Below are 20,835 nucleotides of genomic sequence, written 5' to 3' on the forward strand. Positions count from 1 at the left end.
GTGCTCTTTAAGGAAACAATCTGGCGACTCTTAAGATTCAGAGTGTTGTGTCCTATCTTACATGACCATGTTCTTATGGTTATGACTTTCTCAATCATGCTTGAATCAAATAGAAAAGAAAGATGACTTAAGCATGTAAATTTAGAGGGAGACTTAGAGGCATGCAGCTAAATTTATCAGCCATCTCTGTGAGCAATCACTCTAAATAAAAAGTTTGGAAACTAGTCGCTGCGGGTTGCTGATGAACTTTCCATGTTTTTGGCACTCGCCATCCTTTCCTTAATGGACTAATCTGCAAATCAAAACAGGAGGGATATCTGGACACAAATCCATCCTAAGGTCTGTTCTTAAACAGTGGATATTTCTCCCAACACTTATTTTTGTGTCATGGAGGGTGATTTGGTTGACAGAAATGCTGGCCGAAGAACTAAATTTGTCTAAGATTTGGAAGGAATAAAAAAAAGGAAAGGGGAAAAAAAAAAAAAAAACCAAAAAGAAAAAAAGGAGCCAGAGCACGAGGGAGCAGAGGCTTATGGCATTCTAGTTCTGTGTCTCTATTTCACCTGTTTTACATGTCCTATAATGACTTCTGAATAAGGGTAAGAATAGCAACACATGCTGGCAGTTTGACCAAAGGGTGCGCGTGTGCATGTGTGTGAGTGTGCATGTGGGAGACAGAGAGAGTATGGGGGGAAGGCGGGGGACGGTGGCTGGGGGGTGGGTGGGGGGTAGATGGACCGTTAGAGTGCAAACACAGAGACATTCCTGCAATAAAATACTTGTCTTCTGAGAATCGCGGTCCGGAAGAGATGGTTATGATTTAACAAAAGAATTCTCTAAAATGTTCCCTGGTGCTAATACTGTTCTTAATAATATGAAAAGATTTTGCCAGGAAGTGGAATAAAACCGTCAATTGGATTAAAAAAAAAGAAAATAGGCACGTGATGGTTTTTTTTAGAGCACACAGGGGGGAAAATGACCTTTATGACAGTTTTGTCGTTTTCAAAAAAATGCCTCGTTCTCTGAAATTCCCCAACGAGGCAAGGTTATTATAAATGGTAGGTAGGGAAAGCAGAGCATGGCAATAAAGGGGTTAATGTGCAGAGCACAGAGCCATCTGGCTGAGCTGGTTTGTTATAATCGAGCAGATTATGTTCACGGGACTCAGAGTTTAAGGCTCCTCTCCCATAGAGCAACTCTGCACAACCCAAGCAGACCAACTTTGGGACTTTGAATGAACATATTTACATCCACCTTTCTCTTCATGTCGACTTTTCTGGAAACATTCACACGGATGCCATGGTTACTCCTACCACGGTAAGGGAAATTTGACGTTTTCTAATAGGGTCCTAAGAGGGCGGGGAGGAGGGGGGGGAGAGGGGTCCTTTAAAGAAGTATAATGGGGGGGGGTGTCTTGTAAGCAGTAGATCTGTCCCAAATGTTGCCTTTCCTATTGTGCCTCCTCCTTCCCCCCCACCCCACCCCCCCACTTGCCCTATAGCTTGCTTTAGTCCTGAGGTTCCTCTCTCCTCCTGCTCTGCACACTGTTGTTCAGGTCCCTGGCAAGAAAACAGCGGAGGAGAAATATGAGGTGCTAAAAGAATCTGATTTAAGAGGCAAAAGTAAAAGAGACTCTTGGTTTTATTTTAAGAGCGAAACCAGCAACTTCAGATATAACAAAAGGGGTTGCAAATCTTGAGAGTGGATTGCAAGAGCCAGCCTCAGCATACATAGCATGCTTGCCCTCAGGGAAAGTTAAAGCCCATGACAAGCGAAGTCAGAATTCCCAATTTCTAGATCTTGCCTGTCTCAGGTAACTAACTTCACTGGAGCTTTCTTTTCTTTTTTTTTTCTTTTTCTTTTTTTTTTTTTCATGTATCAGACACTGGAAACCCTATTCATGAGCTTTGAATCAATCCTCATTCTCCTTAGACCCAAACACTAAATTCTCTGGGAGGAACTGCAGATCAAAGGGTTCCCTGCACATCTGTGTCTAGGTGAAAAAGATACACTCGCTCTGTGCTGGGATAGCAGGAAAACTATTCTTACGCTGCAGTTTCCAGCGTTTGGTAAGTGCCTTCTAGGAACGCAGCACACAACTAATCAACACAGATGCATGTATAGAGAGCAAAATAGAAAGCTGTTTCTCATCTAAACAGCTGAAATGCAGCTTAAAGCCTCAGTTACTGGCGAGTCCTTATGGAGACACCAAACTGCTATTTAGCCAAGAGGGGAAAAAGTCCTTGAATGGTTTAGATAGTTTTCTGATCAGTTCTTAATCCTTCATTAAAATAAACGGGAAAGCTCTGTGTTGGTTCTATCTCTTGAACTATAAATATGCAGTATCCGGAGAGATGGATATTTTGGATTGAATAAGGCTGCTATGTGCACATTCTCTGGTTCCTATATTGCAAAACCAGTTATTTAGAGATGACTGTGTGTGTGAGGGGGGTTGACTCCCCCCCCCCCCCTCCCCTTTTTAAATAGACAGAGATATGTGCTACATGGTCCAGTCAATTGTTATGAGCTACAACCTTTCAGAAAGCACTCTTTGCTCTTAGGCTCATGTGATTTGTTGCATGAGGAGTGCAAATGGTATGTAAAGTTTGCCTTTACATTGTGCCTTCAGGAAAATACTCAGACAAATAGGAGAGACATTCTCAGGCATGGAAATACCTGATCTGTGCAAGCCTGTAAGTGGAGAAGGAGTGCAAGAAACATGTATAAATAATAGGAAAATCTAATAATAATAAAAAAAAGAAAACAGAAAAACTCACTTTGTGGCAAGGCAGACAAAAGCAGTACAGAGTGGAAGAGAATTCAGCTAGAAGTAAGAGTCCTGGTCTTAGATACACGTGTTAGTACCAGGAGCTCTGTGTGTGAGCATGGCGGGGGAAGGAAAACTAGACAAGATTGCAGGTGGTGGACCCAAAATATGGAGGGAAGAGGATGTACCAGCAAAGTCAAGAGCAGAATGCTTTGTATAAAAGGGTGCTTATATGTTGAAGTATGTAACACGTGTAGGTTTAGGATTTCCAGCCCACCCCCCACCCCCCAGAAAGCTAAACTAAATGGTACATAGAAAGACAGATATAAGGAATTCGGAGGGAAAGTGTTATATAGTGAAAGTAAACTGCTATTTATTAAGTGTTGTGTATTGGGGTAAATAAGGGCAGGTGAGCCATGCAAAGGTGGTCAACTTAAAAGGGGAGCTGCGGCAGGTCAACTGGAAAAAGAGGATCTTTGTGGGCGGAAAAAGGTTTAGGAGCTCAGAAGGGGAAGTAACACTTCAGAGGGATGCGGCAAAGGTGCAGACTGGGGGCTGGGTAAGGATGTGAAAGGGATATACAAGGATGTTAGGGTCTGCAAGGGGGAGGCAGGGTATCGAGTGGGAGTGGAGGGAGAAAGGTGAAAGCACAGGGCACAAAGGATGTTTGGAGGAGGAAGAAAAATGTGAACTATTGTCTATTTGGAGAAAGGTATGGAAAATAATCAGCTACATGATGCTTGTGGGAGGCGTCTAAAGGAGACACCTTTGATTCTGTCAAGAAATAGATACGAGGATGTGTTTGCAAGGAAGGTGTTATGAAAGGGAAGGCTTGCATGGTGATGGAAACACATGCCAAGCAGAGGAATGCAGAGGAAAAAATGAGCTGGATGGAAATAGGGTGTGTTGATGGGAAAAGGGTATAGGGACCCATAAAGGTTTGTCAGGGGGTAGTCGCTTAGCAAAATTTCAGAGAAGGTTGGAAGCTTGCTGGAGTGTTCTGCCTGGTTTCAAGGGAGAGACAGAACTGGGGGAAAAGCCGTGTGAAGGTGCTGTGAGGAAATGCAAGGTAGTGGAAATCATGGGGGCATAGTGAACTGTGACAGGAATATAAAGATGTTACAAGTCTTGAGGAGCTTGAGAATGGGGGGAAAGTGAGGAACATAGGAAGCATGAGGATGAAATTAAGAGCTAGGTTTTCTCTAAAGATGCCTAGGAAAAAGATGGTTTAGAGGAGCTATAGGGCAAGAGAGCACAGGGTGAGAGGAAATTGGGTTTGTGTTGCTTTGTAGGCAAACAGAGAATGTAATGCAAAGGTGCAGGAGTGGCTCGGCCAGCAGAAACAGAGGTTTCCTCCTCACTAGGTAGTTGCAATAACATAGGGGAAGAACAGGCAATATGTTAAAGGGGAAGCAATCAAGGAAAATAGTGGAAGGTAAGGAATAATGTGAGGGGTGTGGGAGGAGAACACATACATAAAAAAAAAAAAAAAAAAAAAGGATTGATTTTCTGTTAAGAGAGATGTAACAAATGTGCTTGTGTCTCTGTGGTAGGTACTGGCTAAGTGAAGTAGCAAGAGGCAATGGAACAAATGTGCTAGTGGAGAAAAGACTAAAGACATAAAGCTTTGGGTGGGAGGAGAAGGAATGGGAAGGGTAACTACCTGGAGAGCCGTATAAGCCACATGGCTGTACTAAGGTCGAAAGTAAAGTGTGAAGTGTGTGGGGAGGCAAGTGGAGTTAGGAGCTGTAGGGCATGAAGTGGAAGTGAATGGGAATGACAGTTCACGTTACGAGGGGTGAGAAGCTTAGCGTAGGCTGACACACGATGGTGTGTAAGCAAGGAAGGTACCTGCCAGTTTGTGCCTGCTTGTAAGGGCTGTGGAAGGGCAGGTGAAAGGAGTGACAAGTTGTGCCTGATAAGAGAGATTTGTGTACACAGCATGCTCTAAGTAAACGAGGGAAGTACAGGTAAGGATTGCAGACCTGGGTGTGGGGCCTGGGAGAAGGAAAACAGCTTGTGGGGGAGGCAAGAGTGATGAGGAGTGAGAAAAAGTTTATGACGGCTTAAGCGATCTGTAGTTATCTGCCTCTTAGTTTAAGGAAGGCTGGCTAAGTGTGCAAAGGGCCGCACATGCTTGCAGAGCAGCATGAGGGCAGGCTGGGGGTGAAGTACAAGGGGGAGCAGGTAGAAGGCACAGGTAAATGCATATGGTCAGTGATGATAGGTGCATGGATATATGAGATACTTGTTTTGTGTGTGGGACAGAGACAGATGTGTGCAGTGAATGTTGTGCTTACGTGCCTGAGAGTTACAGAGGGAGGCGTGTGATGAGAACGATCCAGCCAGTCTGCAGGAAGAAGCTGAAATCCTTGAGGGGCATGAAAGAGCCCTGGGTTGCTGCTGTAAGGGACGTATGCCCGTGTGGCAGTTACAAACAGGCACTCAGGAAACCATGCTGATACGTAAGATGGCTATTGGAGGCCAACTGGAGAATCACGTGTCCACTGCACTGGTGACACAACGGTCTGTGTCGAAATAAATTATGTAAGACACACAACAGAGGTGAGTTTCGTGAGTGCTAAGGAGCAGTGTTTGCATTGAGAAGGAGGGTAGGGAAGGATGACTAACTGAGAAAATGGTTTGCTGCGTGGGCAGCAATAGTACCAAACATGCACTAGATGTGCCTGCCTTCTGCGTGACATGCACAGCAGGCAGGCTTTCCCTTTGAGATTTTGCAGGCTTTTTCTAAAGAACTACTGAATAATCCTGAGAAAATCCCAGGACGTCTAATTAAAAATACTTAGACCGTCTTTATTTGGAGGCATAGAAATGCACCTTATTTCCATACTTTAAAACTTCAGCATAGTACTTCTGGCACAATATGGCAGAGAGATTTCTCTACAAGTAGTTGACAGGGCTGTTGGATGAACAACCATTGGGTTGAAGTATACACAGGGAGTACAGATGTCAGTCAAAGCAAACAAGAAAGTACTAGCTTTCTCCATGGCTTAGAGGAGTACTGGAGTAATGTGCAGGTGGCGAAAGGCTGAAAACATAGGATACATCTCGGGTGTGAGAGAGAAACACTAAGAATGTCTTTCCCTTCAAAACAATCATAATGTTGTCGACATCTGTTCTTCAAATCTGTTCTATAAACAACTTCAGATTTTCTGGCTTGCTTACGGCTTCGTTGTCTTCTTAAGCGCTGTCCTGCACTGTGTAGAATAGTGCTCATCTCCGTCCATAAGACTGATGGATCGGAAGACTGAATAATCTCGCAAGGCTTGCACTGGGAGAAGACAGTCTGATCACGCTGACCTGCTGGGCTCAAAGGCTGCAGCCTCTGGGCCTAGACCTTACGTAGCATGAGTCACATGGAAGTTGATGGATCCCTTTCCAGTTTACTCCAGGGATTAATTCCTGCCAAAAAGATAAGTAGCCTGTAAAATACTTAGCTAATAGGCAGTTAGTGCTCATGCAGCCATGGGCTGTGTTAGGAACCTGTTGTCCTACTTGATGCACTGGTTTCCCACTGCAGAATCCACTTGGAGCTCCCCAGCTGGATAATTTTTCCTGACAGTGCTTGGAGCCACTTGCAGTCATCAGAAAACTCCTTTCTCCTCTGATGGCAGTGGACTTCCCACCATGGCAAGTCGCAGGCGGTGGGGACAGTGAAGCGGTTGTCCATGAGGGGGAGACGCATGACTGCAGCCAGTGGTCCCAGCCACTGGGATTCAGATGGGCTGAAACCACAGACAGCATCCTTCTCAGCCCACTGCCACCAGCGCTGCCCGGGATAATGCCCTGGTCTCTGACACCTCCCCTTCCTCCCCACATAGCCGCTGAAAAACCAGAAAGCAAATGTTGGCATCAACCTGTCAGCTGGCCAGAAAAAGAGAAAGGAGATGATGGGTACAATTAGTGCTAGATTGTTGCAGGAAGAGAATCAAACATGGGGTATTTGTGCCCGCCTGGACTCCTTTTCAGCAATGACACAGCCAGAGAAATGTGTTTGCAAAGGCTGGAACATCTGCATGTCCCTGCAGATGTTTGCCTGTGCAGGGCCATGTGTGTGTCTTCTCGTGGTGACTAGGAGCGCACAGTGGAAAGAAAAAGCCTGTGGGTAGGGATGACAGAGGTGGCTGGCAGCTGTTTCTGTGTGGGAGACGATCATCCCTGTTCATGCATCTGTCGGTGGGGGAGGTGGGGATAAGTTGCTTTCTGAGTGGACAGATGGGATGTGTGTGCAAAGGCAGAAGCAGTAAGCGTGGATATGGAGTAGCTGCAAGATTGTAAAATGAGTCCTATAGGGAATATACAGAGCTATGTTCCTGATTGTATTATGAGCCTTAAGTCCATAGGGGAAGAGGATTCCTCCACAGAAAGCCTCAAGGAAGACTATACTTCCTGAGGAATTAAAAGAAAAACATAGCCAAGCATCCAGCTCAGTTAAGACTCTCCTTCTCTCCTTCACATGGTACAAGCATCTTGCTGCATGAGCAAGCTAAGCAAGGTAGCCCATTCCTTCAGGGCAGCAAGTATTTGGAAAGATCAGAACAAGCCCATATACTCCTCCGTCTCTTACCTTTCTCTACCTCTCGCTGCTCTCCGCCTCTTCACACATGCACACAAAAGGGTCTTTCCCAGTTTGGCTTCCAAGTTTGTGTCTGCAGATATGTGTGATAAAAGTATGTGTGAATGAGGACCGTGGTGTGTCGGGGAAGGTTGTGGGCCTGAAACAAAGTTTGTTGGTAGTCAGCTGGAGCTCAGTGAAGTAACACGTTGGTTGCATTTCAACGCACATGGAAAGGACAGCAGGTAATTCCACATTTCCATCAGGCAGTGCCAGGAAGCCAGCCTGCGTAACTCATCGCCACTCTGCCTGCACTTTAGAGGAAGCCATCACCTACCTAACCACGTAAAGATATAGCTTCCATAGAACAAGCTCCATTTGTATTATCTATCACAAACCTGTGCCAGAGGTGATGGAAACATTTGTGGAGGGTTGCGTCCTACAGGGTAAGATTTGCAGCACTCCTCCAACATTTTCTGTGCTTCAGCTGTGCGTGTTGCTCATAATGGAACCACAGCAATAAATGTGCTGCTTCTCAGTTGCTCTTTCACACCCTCCAGCAATAAATTCCTTTATTTTAGATTTGTCCCTGCTATAGATTTTACTTGTTTTGTCCTACATTAGCTGAGTTAGCATGTAAGAAAGTGTTAATCTAGTTAACTCAGAAATATATATTTCTGGGCTATGCCCTACAAAAATTTACTCACATTTGCCAGAAGTCTAAATTGATATTGTCAGAGGTAACTGCCAGTTAATTGGAGAATTACAGAAGGAAGTACATTGCTCTCTGCATGAATGTTTAAAGGCTCGTCTACACGTAGAAGTGAATTCAGGTTGTGAGTGTGAAATTGAAATCCAACAGCTGCTTCTGAATAGTTCTGTGCTTAGACAAGTTCTAAGATAGCATCCTCTCCTGTGGCTTCTGCTTCAGCCAGGAGGTGGACAAGCACACTCACAAGACGAAAGCAGCCTTTGTCCCCTTGAGAGATGGGATTTGGAGAGTATTTTGTTTCTGCTCAAACCAAGATCAGATGTTATGGCTTTTAGCTATCAAATACAGACCTCATAAATATGATGGAGATATTTGACCAGTTTGCCCAGTACGCTGTATTTGAGTTAACCTTCAAGTATCTAGATGCTATGATCCGTTATGAGCTTGGTTTCAAAAATACTAAATGATAATGATAAAACAAATGCCTTAGGGGAATATAATAGATAATGTACAGTCAGCTGAGTAAAAAAATTGTTCCTTACATGCAAAGGCTACAGTAGAAATACTTAAGAAATGGTTTTGAAGAATGTGGAAACATGACTCTGTGTGTCCTCTCTTTACAATTCCCCATGCTTTTCTACCCACTTCTAGCACATAAGCGGTATGCATAAAACCAAACTGCAAGGTAGCAGCAAAAATAAATGTCCAGTGACACCATCTTAGAAAAAAAGAAACTTTACTCTCCTCTGGATTAGGTAACAAAACCATGGTCACTAAGAGGGACATGTAATTTCATGTGCTGGGGCCTTTGCTGGATTTGTATATTCAAAAGTTTGAAACGATTTATGCAGGATCTTGTTTTCAGCACCTGAGATAAGTACAAAGCTATTTCCTCCACTCATTTCTCACACAATTTGCATGGTCTTCTTTTACATGACCAGCTTTCCAAACAGATGATGCAGACATCTCCTTAAAAATCTTCTGAAAAATCTTCCTGAAAGGATATGGTTGGTTTTGGGGTTTTTTTTGGTTTTTTTAGCTCTTTATTGATATTTGCATGTTCTTCCACTTAGATCCCCCAACATCTTGAGCAATTTTCCTTCCTTGTTACTGTTTACTAAATATACTCTTCCAATACTTGACATGAGCTGTTGTTGCTTAAACCCATTCTTTGTTTTACGGAGTGTATAAGATTCTTTTTTTCTTTAAGCTTTTTTTTCCTACTTTTCTAATTATGATTTTTTCAGTTTTGTAACTTCCCTCAGTTTCATCTACATCTTTGTGGCACCAGAACATCCACAAATAAAGGTGATACTCCTAAAACAGGAGACCTCTTTCATCTCTGTCTGCCTTCTGTAATTATAATGACTTTCTACACTCTCTGGTTTTTTCTTCTTTTTCTCTATTCCACTATGAAAGAACTTCTACCTAATAAATCCAGCATTATTTTATTGTTTAAATTGTGGCTAGCTCATTTGCAGTATTCTGCCTTTCCAACTTCCTCCCTGACGTTTAATATAGGTGCTTTGAATTGATGTCCCTTAGACTTATTACCTTAGGCTTTCCCCCTCTGCCCATTTTCCCAACCCCTTTCTGTCCTTCTATATAACTTTTTTTTTTTTTTTTTTTTCATTTCTATCCTTTCTATCTAGTCTCTGTGCATTCCTTCTCTCCTGTTCTATCTTTCCGCAGCTTTACCCCTTATGCTTTCAGACTGCTCAACGACACAACTGAAAACAGTGTTAGGTCACCAAACACTACCCCAGCCTCGACAGTCATCATTTACCAGTATCCTGTTTTATGGACTGCATCCAGTTTTCAGGCCAGGGGTATTTTGCAGAGGAGATGGGAGACACGTATAAGCCGAATGTACATATGTGTGGGGATGGTGCGTGCATGCATTTGTGCCAATGGAAGAGGAAAGGTCAATGTGTGACCGCACTGCCAGAACACTGCATCCTATTTCTTTGTCCTCCTCCTTCTGGCCTTCCTAGCACTGTCCTTGCCCTCCCTCCAGGCCATGTAATACTGCCATATAATCGCTCTTTGTTGCATTGACCAAGTCATTGTCCCTCTTGGAATTTCTCTACAAACTTGTGCTCGCTTTCCTGTCAGGGAGTCAGGCCTCTTGTCATCACATCGGCGTGCTGAGTAACTCCTTCTCCTCCCCAGCACTGCCACTCACACAAGCAGTATCTGTTCATGGGCCGGGCACCCTCAGGGTGCTCCCACCTCGTCCTTCCTGACCCCCGTGGACACCACCCGCTCACCCTCTACTCTCAATTCTCTTTTTAGCACCAACATCTTTTGTAACACAGGGAAAACAGCTGACTTAGACTGGAAGAAATGAGATCCCTCTACTTTAGACAAAATAAACTTCCTTTTTTTTTAAAAAAAAGGAAAATAGATTTTCATCTGATGAGCAATGCATGTTATTTAAATATCTCCTGTGCACAGGGGTCTACCTAGCAGCTTCTTCAGATGTATATGAAGTTGAAAGCAGCTGTAGTTAAAAACTCCTTGACATTAGTCTCAATGATGGCAATTGCATTTTTAAACTAGCTGGCCCTAAGGCTCAGAAAGCAGGATTTTCAAGAACAGAGTTGACACTTCTTTTCACAAGTGAATAGGAGTTTTAGCACTGATAGTAATAGAAGCACAATTAATCCAATATTATGAGGGTCTGAAAGTCCTACAAACTAGAACACTTAAATATTCTCAGTCTTGTAAACAAGAATATGAATACTTATACTTTACGAGTCTGTGTGTTAAAGAAGAGTCACAGTTTCTGCTCAGGTGTGTGTGGCGAGTACCATATCTGCCAAACAGATCCCTCTGTGTGGCAACTGCACATGAAGCAGCCTACGCGACATGGTCTTTGCACACCGGTGTTGGACACCGTATCCTGGCCCTGCTTTGTTTGTTAGTACAGGTGCCACCTGAGAAACTGTCTGCTGGTGGAGTAGAGTGGCTGGTGTAGTCTGGCTGCTTCTGTTAGTGGGCGTGATTTGCAACAGACAATTTTATGGAGTAAAACTCTAAGAGGGATGGCAAACAAACCGCTCACCACATTGGAACACCTTTAGGAGGTATTGCCTTAATATGCTTTTCTTCCTGGATGGGCTCTATATGTAATTGGAAAAAAATGTTCTATCAATTTAGTAATACCAAAACTAGTCATGAAGCCATCTGTACAGAGACTATTTTTCTGCTGAGGGGCTGAATTTTCTGTATGCAAACTGCCTTTACAGGTTTGAAACACTCAAGAACAATGTCTAGCTTTTATGGTGAAAGAGTAATAATTAAAGGCTCTGAAAAAAAAGCAAAACAATCTAAACACTACTACAAAATTAGTTTCTTTTTCTGGTTTGCCGTTTTGGGTTTGTTGGGGTTTTTTTGGTTTTTTTTGTTTGTTTTTTTTGTTTGTTTTTTTTTTTTTGTAACAAACCAAACCAAAAACTAACAAAAGATTCATGGAGTTAAATCTTACCCTGGGAAGCTAAAGCTGCTTTTCACATCTGTTAGGATAGGGAGTGGTCTCCCTTGGAAGAGTTAGCGTTTTGGGGAAATATGTTTCTAAAGGCCAGTGAAATACTTTGATTTCTCTCATTTTTTCTGTCCTTACTAGGAAATCTTCCTGTTAATTTTACTTTTTTTCTCATAGCTTGTTCTCATTACCTCATTCCTCTGAAATAAAAGCTGGTGACTTTTCAGTGTTCACTATCCTCTGAACCACCTTTAACAAACCTGAGTGGCTTAGTTGCTCTTTGGTGAGTTTGTTTACCATAACGTTTCTCTGGTTCTTTGGTTCACATCATGCCTTTACTGACTCAGCCTCTGACAACAGGTTTGATACAAGCACCTCCACTGAATTCAATGCATTTATTTCTGATTTACACAGAAGCAGGAGTCCCCAGTTGAGCAAATGTGGAAATCTACCTGATTGCAGGCCAAATTTTGACCTCAGTTTCACCCAGGAGATCCTGCTAAAATTAGTGTGACTGTAACCAGACCTTAACTTTGTGTCTCGGTGTTTGGTTTTTTTTAAAAAACATGGATGCACATCCAAAACATTTTAGAATGTTGAATCAGAGAAGTCTGAGAGAGAAAGAGAATATGCCTATACTAGATAACTGGTATACTTGTTTGGAAAAAAAATATAGCACATCCATTTCTTTGATAGAATTTGCCAGTTCCTCAGAAACAAACCATTCCCGTTTGTTCTACGAAATCTCAAGTAAATTCCACTGGACACCAAAGCTGTTTAAAAACCTGGCAGGTTTCCCCCTTGCGCAAAACCCTGTCTCCTTGCTGACCCATCTGTTCACTGCCAGAGACACCAGCCATCCACAGAGCAGGGAACTTGGACTTGCAGCTACAAGGAGAAAGCCAGTGAAGCCTGTTGACAGGGCATGATACTGTCCCCTCACAGAGGACTCTGAAAGCTGCTGAGCTTGGGAGGTCAAGTGGAATTCCTCAGAAATGAAGAAATAAAACCAACAAAATCCATCTCCCATTGAAGTCTAATATCTCCTAATATGGTTTGTGGTCCTAAGATTCTAGCCAGCCAGATAGCATATTCTTCAAAGCTCTGTCATGTCTAATTTTAAATTCATGATGTGATTGGGCTTCCATCACTCCAGTTCAAGTCTTCCTCCCCCATACCACTGAGTGCCACTCATTACTGCAGTAGTGAGTGCTTTTTCCATGTAAAAGTTGTTCACAACAACACAGTTCTGGGTGGCAGCAGGACAGCTGGCAAATTTAAACTAGAGGTTGGTTTAAATTTTTCTTTTTCATTAGTTAACTTCTAGTGGTCATTTTTAATGATGTTATTCTTTGAGGAAGAAGTAAAAGGTACCATTGTTGAAAATAACAGAAATAATTTGATAAACAATCTGTCCTTGGAGAACAACTTAGCAGCATCTCCCAGAGATAACTGAGGTATGTATACAGCTTGGCAGCAAGCTGGACAGAGGTCCAGAAATAAACTTTATACAAATTGGCATGCCTACCTAATACAGCGTCTTGGTTAAGGAGAGTCTCCTGATCCTCCAATCAATGAACAAAACTGCACCAGGATAACTAGCCTTATTTCTGCCTGGATAGCATTGCAAAGCTCTCCAGAAACAAATTGCCCAAACACACTCTGTATATCGGTGTTAAGACACCCCAATGTGTAAAAAGACTCACCTGGAGTGGAAGAGACAGTACTTTATGAGCCAGCACCCTGCAGTGCCTGCAGCATCAGCACAGGCTGTGCCATGCAGGAGATTGCTCTACCATGTCCCTGCAAAGATGCTGAGGCTCCTTTCAGGCATTCAGACTGTTTGATGGGGCACATGAACTAAGCTATAGCCTTTTTCCAGTTCCCTCAGGACAACATCCTCTTTTAGGATGACTGGAGTCAGGAATCTTCTTGGTCTTCTAAGGGAACTGTGCCAAATCAGTGGCAAGAGAAAGGTATGGACAGCTTCTTGCTATTAAAGATATTCAAATGTGTGCACGCATGGGTACTACAGCCTTCCTTCATCCAGGTCCATAAATTCGATTATTTTAATTTTTATGCATAAATATCCCTAGAAACTTGTTTATTCCTATTGCTTTCTGAATTTTCCTCAGATTAACTGGTATTTTTTAGTAACACATGGAAACTTATAGACTAACAAGTAGCATCCAAAATGATTTCCTGGTTAGCTGGCAGATTTCCATTGATGGATTTCACTTTGGGTTTTTTTTTTCTGTCTATTCCCATCCATCAGCTTCTATCATCCTCCTGCTGAATATTCTTGAATAGTCAGTTGCTAGCTTTGCAGATAACTAGCTTAACAGAGGCTTAATTGTGACCCCTCTTACATGGAAGAAGCCCAATGGAACCCCAGGGAATAAGTTCATCTTGAGGCAGTGAAAATGTAGACCTGAGAACTCAACAGAGAAACGGTTGCAAATAACCAGGGAAATGGGAGTGACTGTTTCTGCACAAAACCTTTTCTTAATGTAGAAACAGTTTCCCAAATCTGAACTACCATAATTTCATCTGAAATTCTGCTCTGGCCTGTCTGCTGCTTGATGGCATCAAATGTTATCTGATCACAAGTCTGATACCACTTTGGTTTGTTTGCTGGCTTGCTTGCTTGTTTTGTTTACTCTTTTTTGCAAGTATGTGCTGATGTGATGACTCCAGCTCTTGCAGTTTTTCCATCTGTGAATTCCATCCAGATGAATTGTCTCAGGCAGACCTGAAAAATGAAACCTGGCTTTATACCTTTGAACTGAGGCAAATAATTGTAGGTGCCATCACGAGCCTTCCACAGGAATGTGGTCCAGAATAAAGGACTTGAAAAGAATCTCAAAGATCCTTTCTAAAAGCCATGAAATGTTTTAGCAATTTCATTTTTTTCCTTCCTTTTTCTGACTGAAAAGGAACAGATGGGAACAGAAGTAAACTTTGCCATCTGGAAAGACGGAAAGATTAGTATGAAAAGGGCCAGGTGTCAAGTTTGTTCAGCACCAGCCCATCTTTGCCAGTTATCAACAACAAAACCTAGTCTCAAAAAGGGCTAAATTATGCTAAAGATAAATGATTTTTGAAGGCCATTTTTAAAAGTATCTTTTTGTCATCAGTTTGTGCAGCTATCTCGAATACTACACAGTCATGCACAGAAACAAAAAAGAAATTCATCTGAAGTTTTGCCTCTCATATCACAGGAAATTCTCTTCCTTGGTCTTTCCTACTCTACCTTTCACACTGCAGCCTGGATTCCAGTTAAAGACCATTAGCTGTGTCATAATCTTTCAGTATTGTGATAATTAAAATTTATTTATAGGTAATTTCAACCTTGCTCTTATAATTTGAAATAGAAATGTAGCACCTGTAAATCTTCTCTGAGTGGGAAATCAGAAGCCTAAAATCTATTATGAGTCTCTAGATAGCATCTGGTCTACTGACTTTTCTGCTTTAGATATTGGTATTTACATCTGTACATGTAATATATATATATATATTTGTGTGTGTGTTATACATATACACGTCGACATGTGTATATATATATGTGTGTGTGTGTGTGTGCACTGGCTGTACATAAAACAAGTCGGAAGATGTCCTGTTCTTTATTTAAATAGATTTTCTATTTGTGTTTTTTTACATTTCAATTATGAGAATTCACAGATACTTTGATTTTAGTCTTTTGATTACATAAGCAGGTATTCTTGCTTTAAACTATCTACTGGACATTTGAGCAAATAATATAACTTCTGCATACTAATGAAATGGGTAGTACATACTGCATACTAATGAAATGGGTAATAGAGACCCCAAAAAATACAAAGAAACTACCTATGTCAGCCTAGGCCCAGATCTAAGTTCTGGGAAACCACCATCATTTGAGATGTGAATTCGATTTTTTAAAGCTTTTTTTTTGATTGTGTTTCGGTCTCCCTACACTCTTTTTGAGGTAAACATATTGCATTTCTCTCTCAATGTTTTCCACTTGTGTATACCTAATTATCTTTAAAAAAATACATACAGTATCTCTTAACTTAAATTTAAGGACAACCTTGGAATAAAACATTGTCACATAACACCATAACATTCTTGATGATTTCCCACTATTCCAAGTTTCACTTTAACTTGGGTACAACAGGAAAATCTCTAAGTCAGAAAGTTTTAATTTGGTTTGAAGGTAATGTTCCATTTAATAGATGTAGAAAGCTACTCAATAGTTCCAACCAATACTTATTTTCCTCAACCATACAAAATGCATACACACTGAGTTTCTTGGTAAATACCCTCAGCTCTGTTGTGGCATAATTTGCAGAACAGTCTTGCTTCTTCGTTGCAAAACAATTCTTTACAAAAGCTGGAGCTGCATAAGCTGGTGCTTTTTTCCATGCATAATGCAATCCTTTATGCTTCCTTCACAAGTTGGCTCTGATTGTCTTTTGTAAATTTGTGCTTGTAGTCCTCAATTTTCTCCTGTGTTTGCATGTTCCTATGGGTTCGTGGTTTGGTAACTCAGATGTGGTCTTCTCTTGCTTTCCCTCCAAAACATGCAATTTGTTTTGTTTCTGCTGTGCAACCTGGTACTTTTTCATAGATTTTTTTCTTTTTCTCCCCTAAACCTATATCAGGAGCTGGTAATACTTTGTTTTCTCAGTTTGACACAGTTGTTCCCCATCACCATCTAGGCAGATAGGGTCCACAAGCTCCCCTGAAATTACTTACTCGATTGAAAAAAAATCAAATATGTTTTGTAAAAAGGTTTTATCCCCATTTTTCCTTTCTTTATATGATGCTGATACCTTTCAAAATTTCTTTGTCACAGTCGGGTGACTGCCTCCCTCTTCCGAATGCCATGGTATGAAGCAAATCTAGGGACCTCTGACCAAGCCCCCAAGACATTATTATTGCTCATGTTCTTTTTCAATAGCTTTCCTTATCTTTGTAAAAAGAAAAATTCTTGTTTGAATCTCTTCTGCTTGACTTCAGGAAAGGTTAGGCTCTTTGAGGACCTTTGGCATCTCTAGTTTTTCATCATCTTCTTTCTGCTCTTGATATTCTGCACATACTCTTTTCCTCATTTTTCTCCTGCTACAATGCACTGTGCCTTGATCATAGTTAGACAGAACTTGAGCAGAAAAAGGAATTAAGGGAAAAGCTATCTCTGCATCCCTCTCTCAGAAAGATAGAAACTAAAAATATCTTTTAATGGTTAAAATGAGTTTTTTAAAAAACTGTTTAGAGACACAGAAAAAGAAAAAAAGAAAAAAGAAAAAGAAAAAGAGAAAAAGAAAAAGGTTGTATCAGGCTTCTGAACTACATGTCCACCAATTTCATCTGATGATGACTTAACTGTTTCGTTTACTTGCCACCCCATTTCCTGAAAGGCTTTTAGTAACTCTGACACTTGCTGTGTTCCCTCCTAGATGTCATCGCTATGCAAATTTAGTGTAATAGTTATGTCTTCACTATAGAATTAGAACAATTATCCACAATCAAAATTTTGCCAGCTTTTCTTCAAACTTGTTCTTGGCAATATCTTTTCCCATAGGGTCAAAGTTCTTGTTTACAAAAAAAAAAAAAAAAAAAAAAAAAAAAAAAAAAAAAAAAAAGAGAAGCAATCTTTATTGTAAAGCCTGAAGTGTGAATTTAAAGCAAGTTACGAATTTACCAGTGTATCTATATGTGCATAATCTGAGTCTGGTATAACAGTGTCTGGTTTTGAGTTTAACATAACTTATTTTCCAAGTAATAATGACTAAACCAAAACAAGTTGTTTGTTGGCAGTTATGTGAATGAAACCTGGTTTTTTATGCACTTGTGTCCTGTGCCTATACTCCTTCCCTGAGCTTCACTTCTTTGCATTCTGCAATACCTCAGCTTCCTCCTACTCCTGCTCTCACCTCCCTATCCTGTAAGCACCTACACAGTTTTTTATCTCTTTTCCATGTTCTGTGACTACTAGCTTGGCAGGAGTCAGTGTGTGCTTTAGCAATTTGAGAGCACAGCCTGTGCTCATGCACAGCCTAAAAGCTACTGAACTTGCAACACTTTGCTCTTTGAATGAGACAGTCAGTAACCTAAGTGTCCTGTTCCACCAGTTATCACAAAAATTGTAGGAACTTAGTGCTTTTGAGGATTTTGCACCTCTAGTATATTTGGTTAACATAAACTTGCAAATTTAGAAATTACTTGAAAGGATTAGCAGGTCATGTGATCATGCAATTTTTTTTCCTAAATAAAACAGGCTAAAAAAACACAGTAGGAGTGCATAGGGGAAGCTGCAGCGCAAAACAATACCTATATTGCTAAAGAATATTTCTGTTCCACTAAATATTTTTATGTTTATTTTGTGATCCAACATAATTTTTAACAATTATTTAGGAGCAACTCAGGGTCAGTCCAGACTGTCTCTGTGTTGGGAAATTCTGAAAAGCAGTCACTTCAATATTTTTTTGTGTTTTCTGATGGTTACTGACCCCAAAATAATCAAAAAATGGCTTCCTGATGCTGGGTACTGACAGCCCAGTTTGTACAGTTGTCTTATTTAGTGTCCCTGTAAACATAGTGAATTCAAGTGTTTATACTGGTGCTGGGTGTTGCTCTGGGTCCTGGTACTGGAAAAGAAATGTAGTTGTCTGGCTTCCTGATCAGTACAGCTCTTTCAGAGGGATCAGCAGTCCCCAGGAGATCATAATCATGCTACTGGAGAAAACTAGGACCGAAGCTTTCAGGCTTTTTCACTCACAATAGGTAGGAATTTGCACTAGCACTCAGCTAGAAGTTGGTAAATTCCTTGTATCATGTGACTGTAGAGGGGCATGCACCTGACAAACATCTCACAGGGATGGGTATGCATTTTTTCCCAAATTTGTGCATCCCAAAGAAAAATGTGCTATCTGAGAGGCAGCACAGTGTATATTATAGTGTGAGAACTTGTCATAGGACTTTATCAGTCAAACAAGTGCCAGCCAAGAATCCCTTACAACTGGGTGGGAGGCTTCAGGTCGTGGGCTGAAGACACCAGTTTTTTTTTCATGTGTTTTTAACTCCCTAAGTTCTACTTGTATCTGTTCACTGGGATATGTACTTTCATGTTGAACTCTTGCATTACAAATATTTTGGGGTGGGAATTTGGCAGGCAGTGGTCTGCCAATGTCCTATCCATACATATGCATTCACATCCAGCCCAATTTGAATTAATACTCTAAGGAAGATTTCATGAGCTGTGATTAGTAATATGTTGCTAGAGCATAGGTACTGCATGTTTTAGTGCTCTTCCATTGGCTTTTACTAGTAACACATTAGTAAAACCTAGCACAGACTTCCATCAGTCATTCATTCTTGTTTCTTTGGGTCAGGTTGATCTCTCTTTTTTTTTTTTTTTCTTTTAATATACTTTTCCATTATTTTATTATATACTCAGTCTCTGGGGTATAAGCTGATTCACTCAGCTGAACAAAAAAATTTGAGAGATTTCAATTGGAACAGACTTCATCTTTCATATATCAGTCACAATACGCTCTTTGGCCTCCATCCACAAAGTGCCATGAATATAACTTTTGTGGACTTACTGATATGACTCTTCTTGCTTTTTAGATATAAAAATGTCATTTACGTTGACCTGTGTAGTTTCAGGTTATAGGTGATGCACCTACTGAATAAATATTTAAATAAATAAATAGATAAGCTAACAAGTACAGTCTGAGGGAATGGAAATATTTTTCTTCTTTACAGAAGAAAAAAAAGTGTATCAAAATAATTTTGCCAGTGTTCAGTACCCCTTTTTCTTGTGCTTTCCATAATCATTCCTACATAATCATCACTTCTAAAGGAATTTTGGACTTTGAACCCAGAATAATTATGGTAAATTTGTGAAAATCTGCATGGGGACTTCTTGAAAGTGGCGTGTCTGTTGGGACAAACCCATTTCATATGTGAGTGATGCATCTAGCAGCACAGTTTGACATTTAAGCTGCATATATACAGCCAAATCAAGGGATATGGTGAGCAGGGGCATCACTTCAGAGAGGACCAGAAGGGACATGCTAGAGCTGTTGTCCTTCTCCAAAAGAAGGGCCTGCAGATCTCTGGGGATGCAGGAGTCTGGCAGCAGCTGGAAGGAGCCCAAAGAAGAGGGCAGGGAGGGTGAAGTGTTGTCAAAACAGGCTCTGAAGTATCTTGCTGAGACTCTGACCACATGCTTACAACAAACTGTCCAGGAGTGAGCTCCAGCTCAAAAAAAGCAGTCATTTAGTGGAGGTTATTTGGCGTGCCTGCCTGAATAACAAATACACTGGGGTGGGGGCAGGGGTGTCATCATCCACTTAGAACTGATTCTTAAAAGCTGAAGCTCACCTCTTACAGAGAGTCAGCAATGGGCATTTCCACCATATTGATCACATTTATGGTCTGTTCCAAGAGCTAAGCCTCAGCCCAGCCTCCTTACTAGTCCTCTAAAAGTCAGTTTCAGTCAGAAGGAAGAAGGGAAATTCATGGAATATATTCCTTTTTTTGGAATTATTCATTCCATTGTCTACACCTTAACGTTCCGCAATCCCAGTGATATCTGGGCCATGTGTGGTGATGCCACGAGTATCCAAATTTGTGCAAATAACCATGAAACATGGCTTGTTATGCATAGTTTGGCAGTTCAATGTAGGTAGTCTGCCAAAATGAGACAGGAGCCTTATCAAGGAGACAGGAAATTCTCAAATAAATTTGGGAGTTGACTTTTGAGTTAGGAGTGTTGACAGGCACAGATCTCTCTGTCTGGCAATTATCAATTCTTCTGCTTATAGCTGCAGAGCAAATCCAAGTGTCTTCAGATTTTGGCTGAGCAGGAGGTGTGTTCAAGTCTTGGTTGTCCAGAGCTGTTGTAGTCCTGCAGTTCTGGTTCTGACTTTGGTCCAAAGGCGCAAGGGTCACATTTCCATGCTCCAGAAGTCTCAAAGCAGCATCTGTTGCTCATGAAAGATTTCCACCCAACATGGTAAAAATTCCAAAGCATATCTGACAAAATTGTGACATTGTCAAACCACAATATAAATTCAACACTAGACTACATTTAATGCAGATCCAGAACGCTGCCTAGGAAGTATTAGAGGTGCTGCTGTAAGTCAGTAGGCTCTTCTTCCTCTCAGGTATCTGTGGGGAGTTTTTTTCTCATCCACGCATCACTTCCACATAACTAAGTAGCTGTGATCAACTCTAGTTGTGAGGATCCTCATATCTTTGTGTTGGTATCTTGTATGATTGCTTCAGCACCAGACAATACCTGC

General features: G+C 41.2%; 1 protein-coding gene across 1 annotated transcript in view; it reads left to right on the forward strand.

Moving 5' to 3' along the window:
- The first annotated feature begins 1,140 nt into the window (after nucleotides 1-1,140).
- NTF3 (neurotrophin 3) overlaps nucleotides 1,141-20,835 on the forward strand; it is a 54,641-nt gene continuing 34,946 nt past the window's right edge. The window contains exon 1 of the mRNA XM_040596674.1: nucleotides 1,141-1,317. Within this exon, the coding sequence (XP_040452608.1) occupies nucleotides 1,300-1,317 (18 nt within the window). The 5' untranslated portion in view covers nucleotides 1,141-1,299. The remainder of the gene's footprint in view (nucleotides 1,318-20,835) is intronic.

The sequence above is a fragment of the Falco naumanni genome, chromosome 5, assembly GCF_017639655.2.
Source record: "Falco naumanni isolate bFalNau1 chromosome 5, bFalNau1.pat, whole genome shotgun sequence".
Taxonomy (NCBI): domain Eukaryota; kingdom Metazoa; phylum Chordata; class Aves; order Falconiformes; family Falconidae; genus Falco; species Falco naumanni.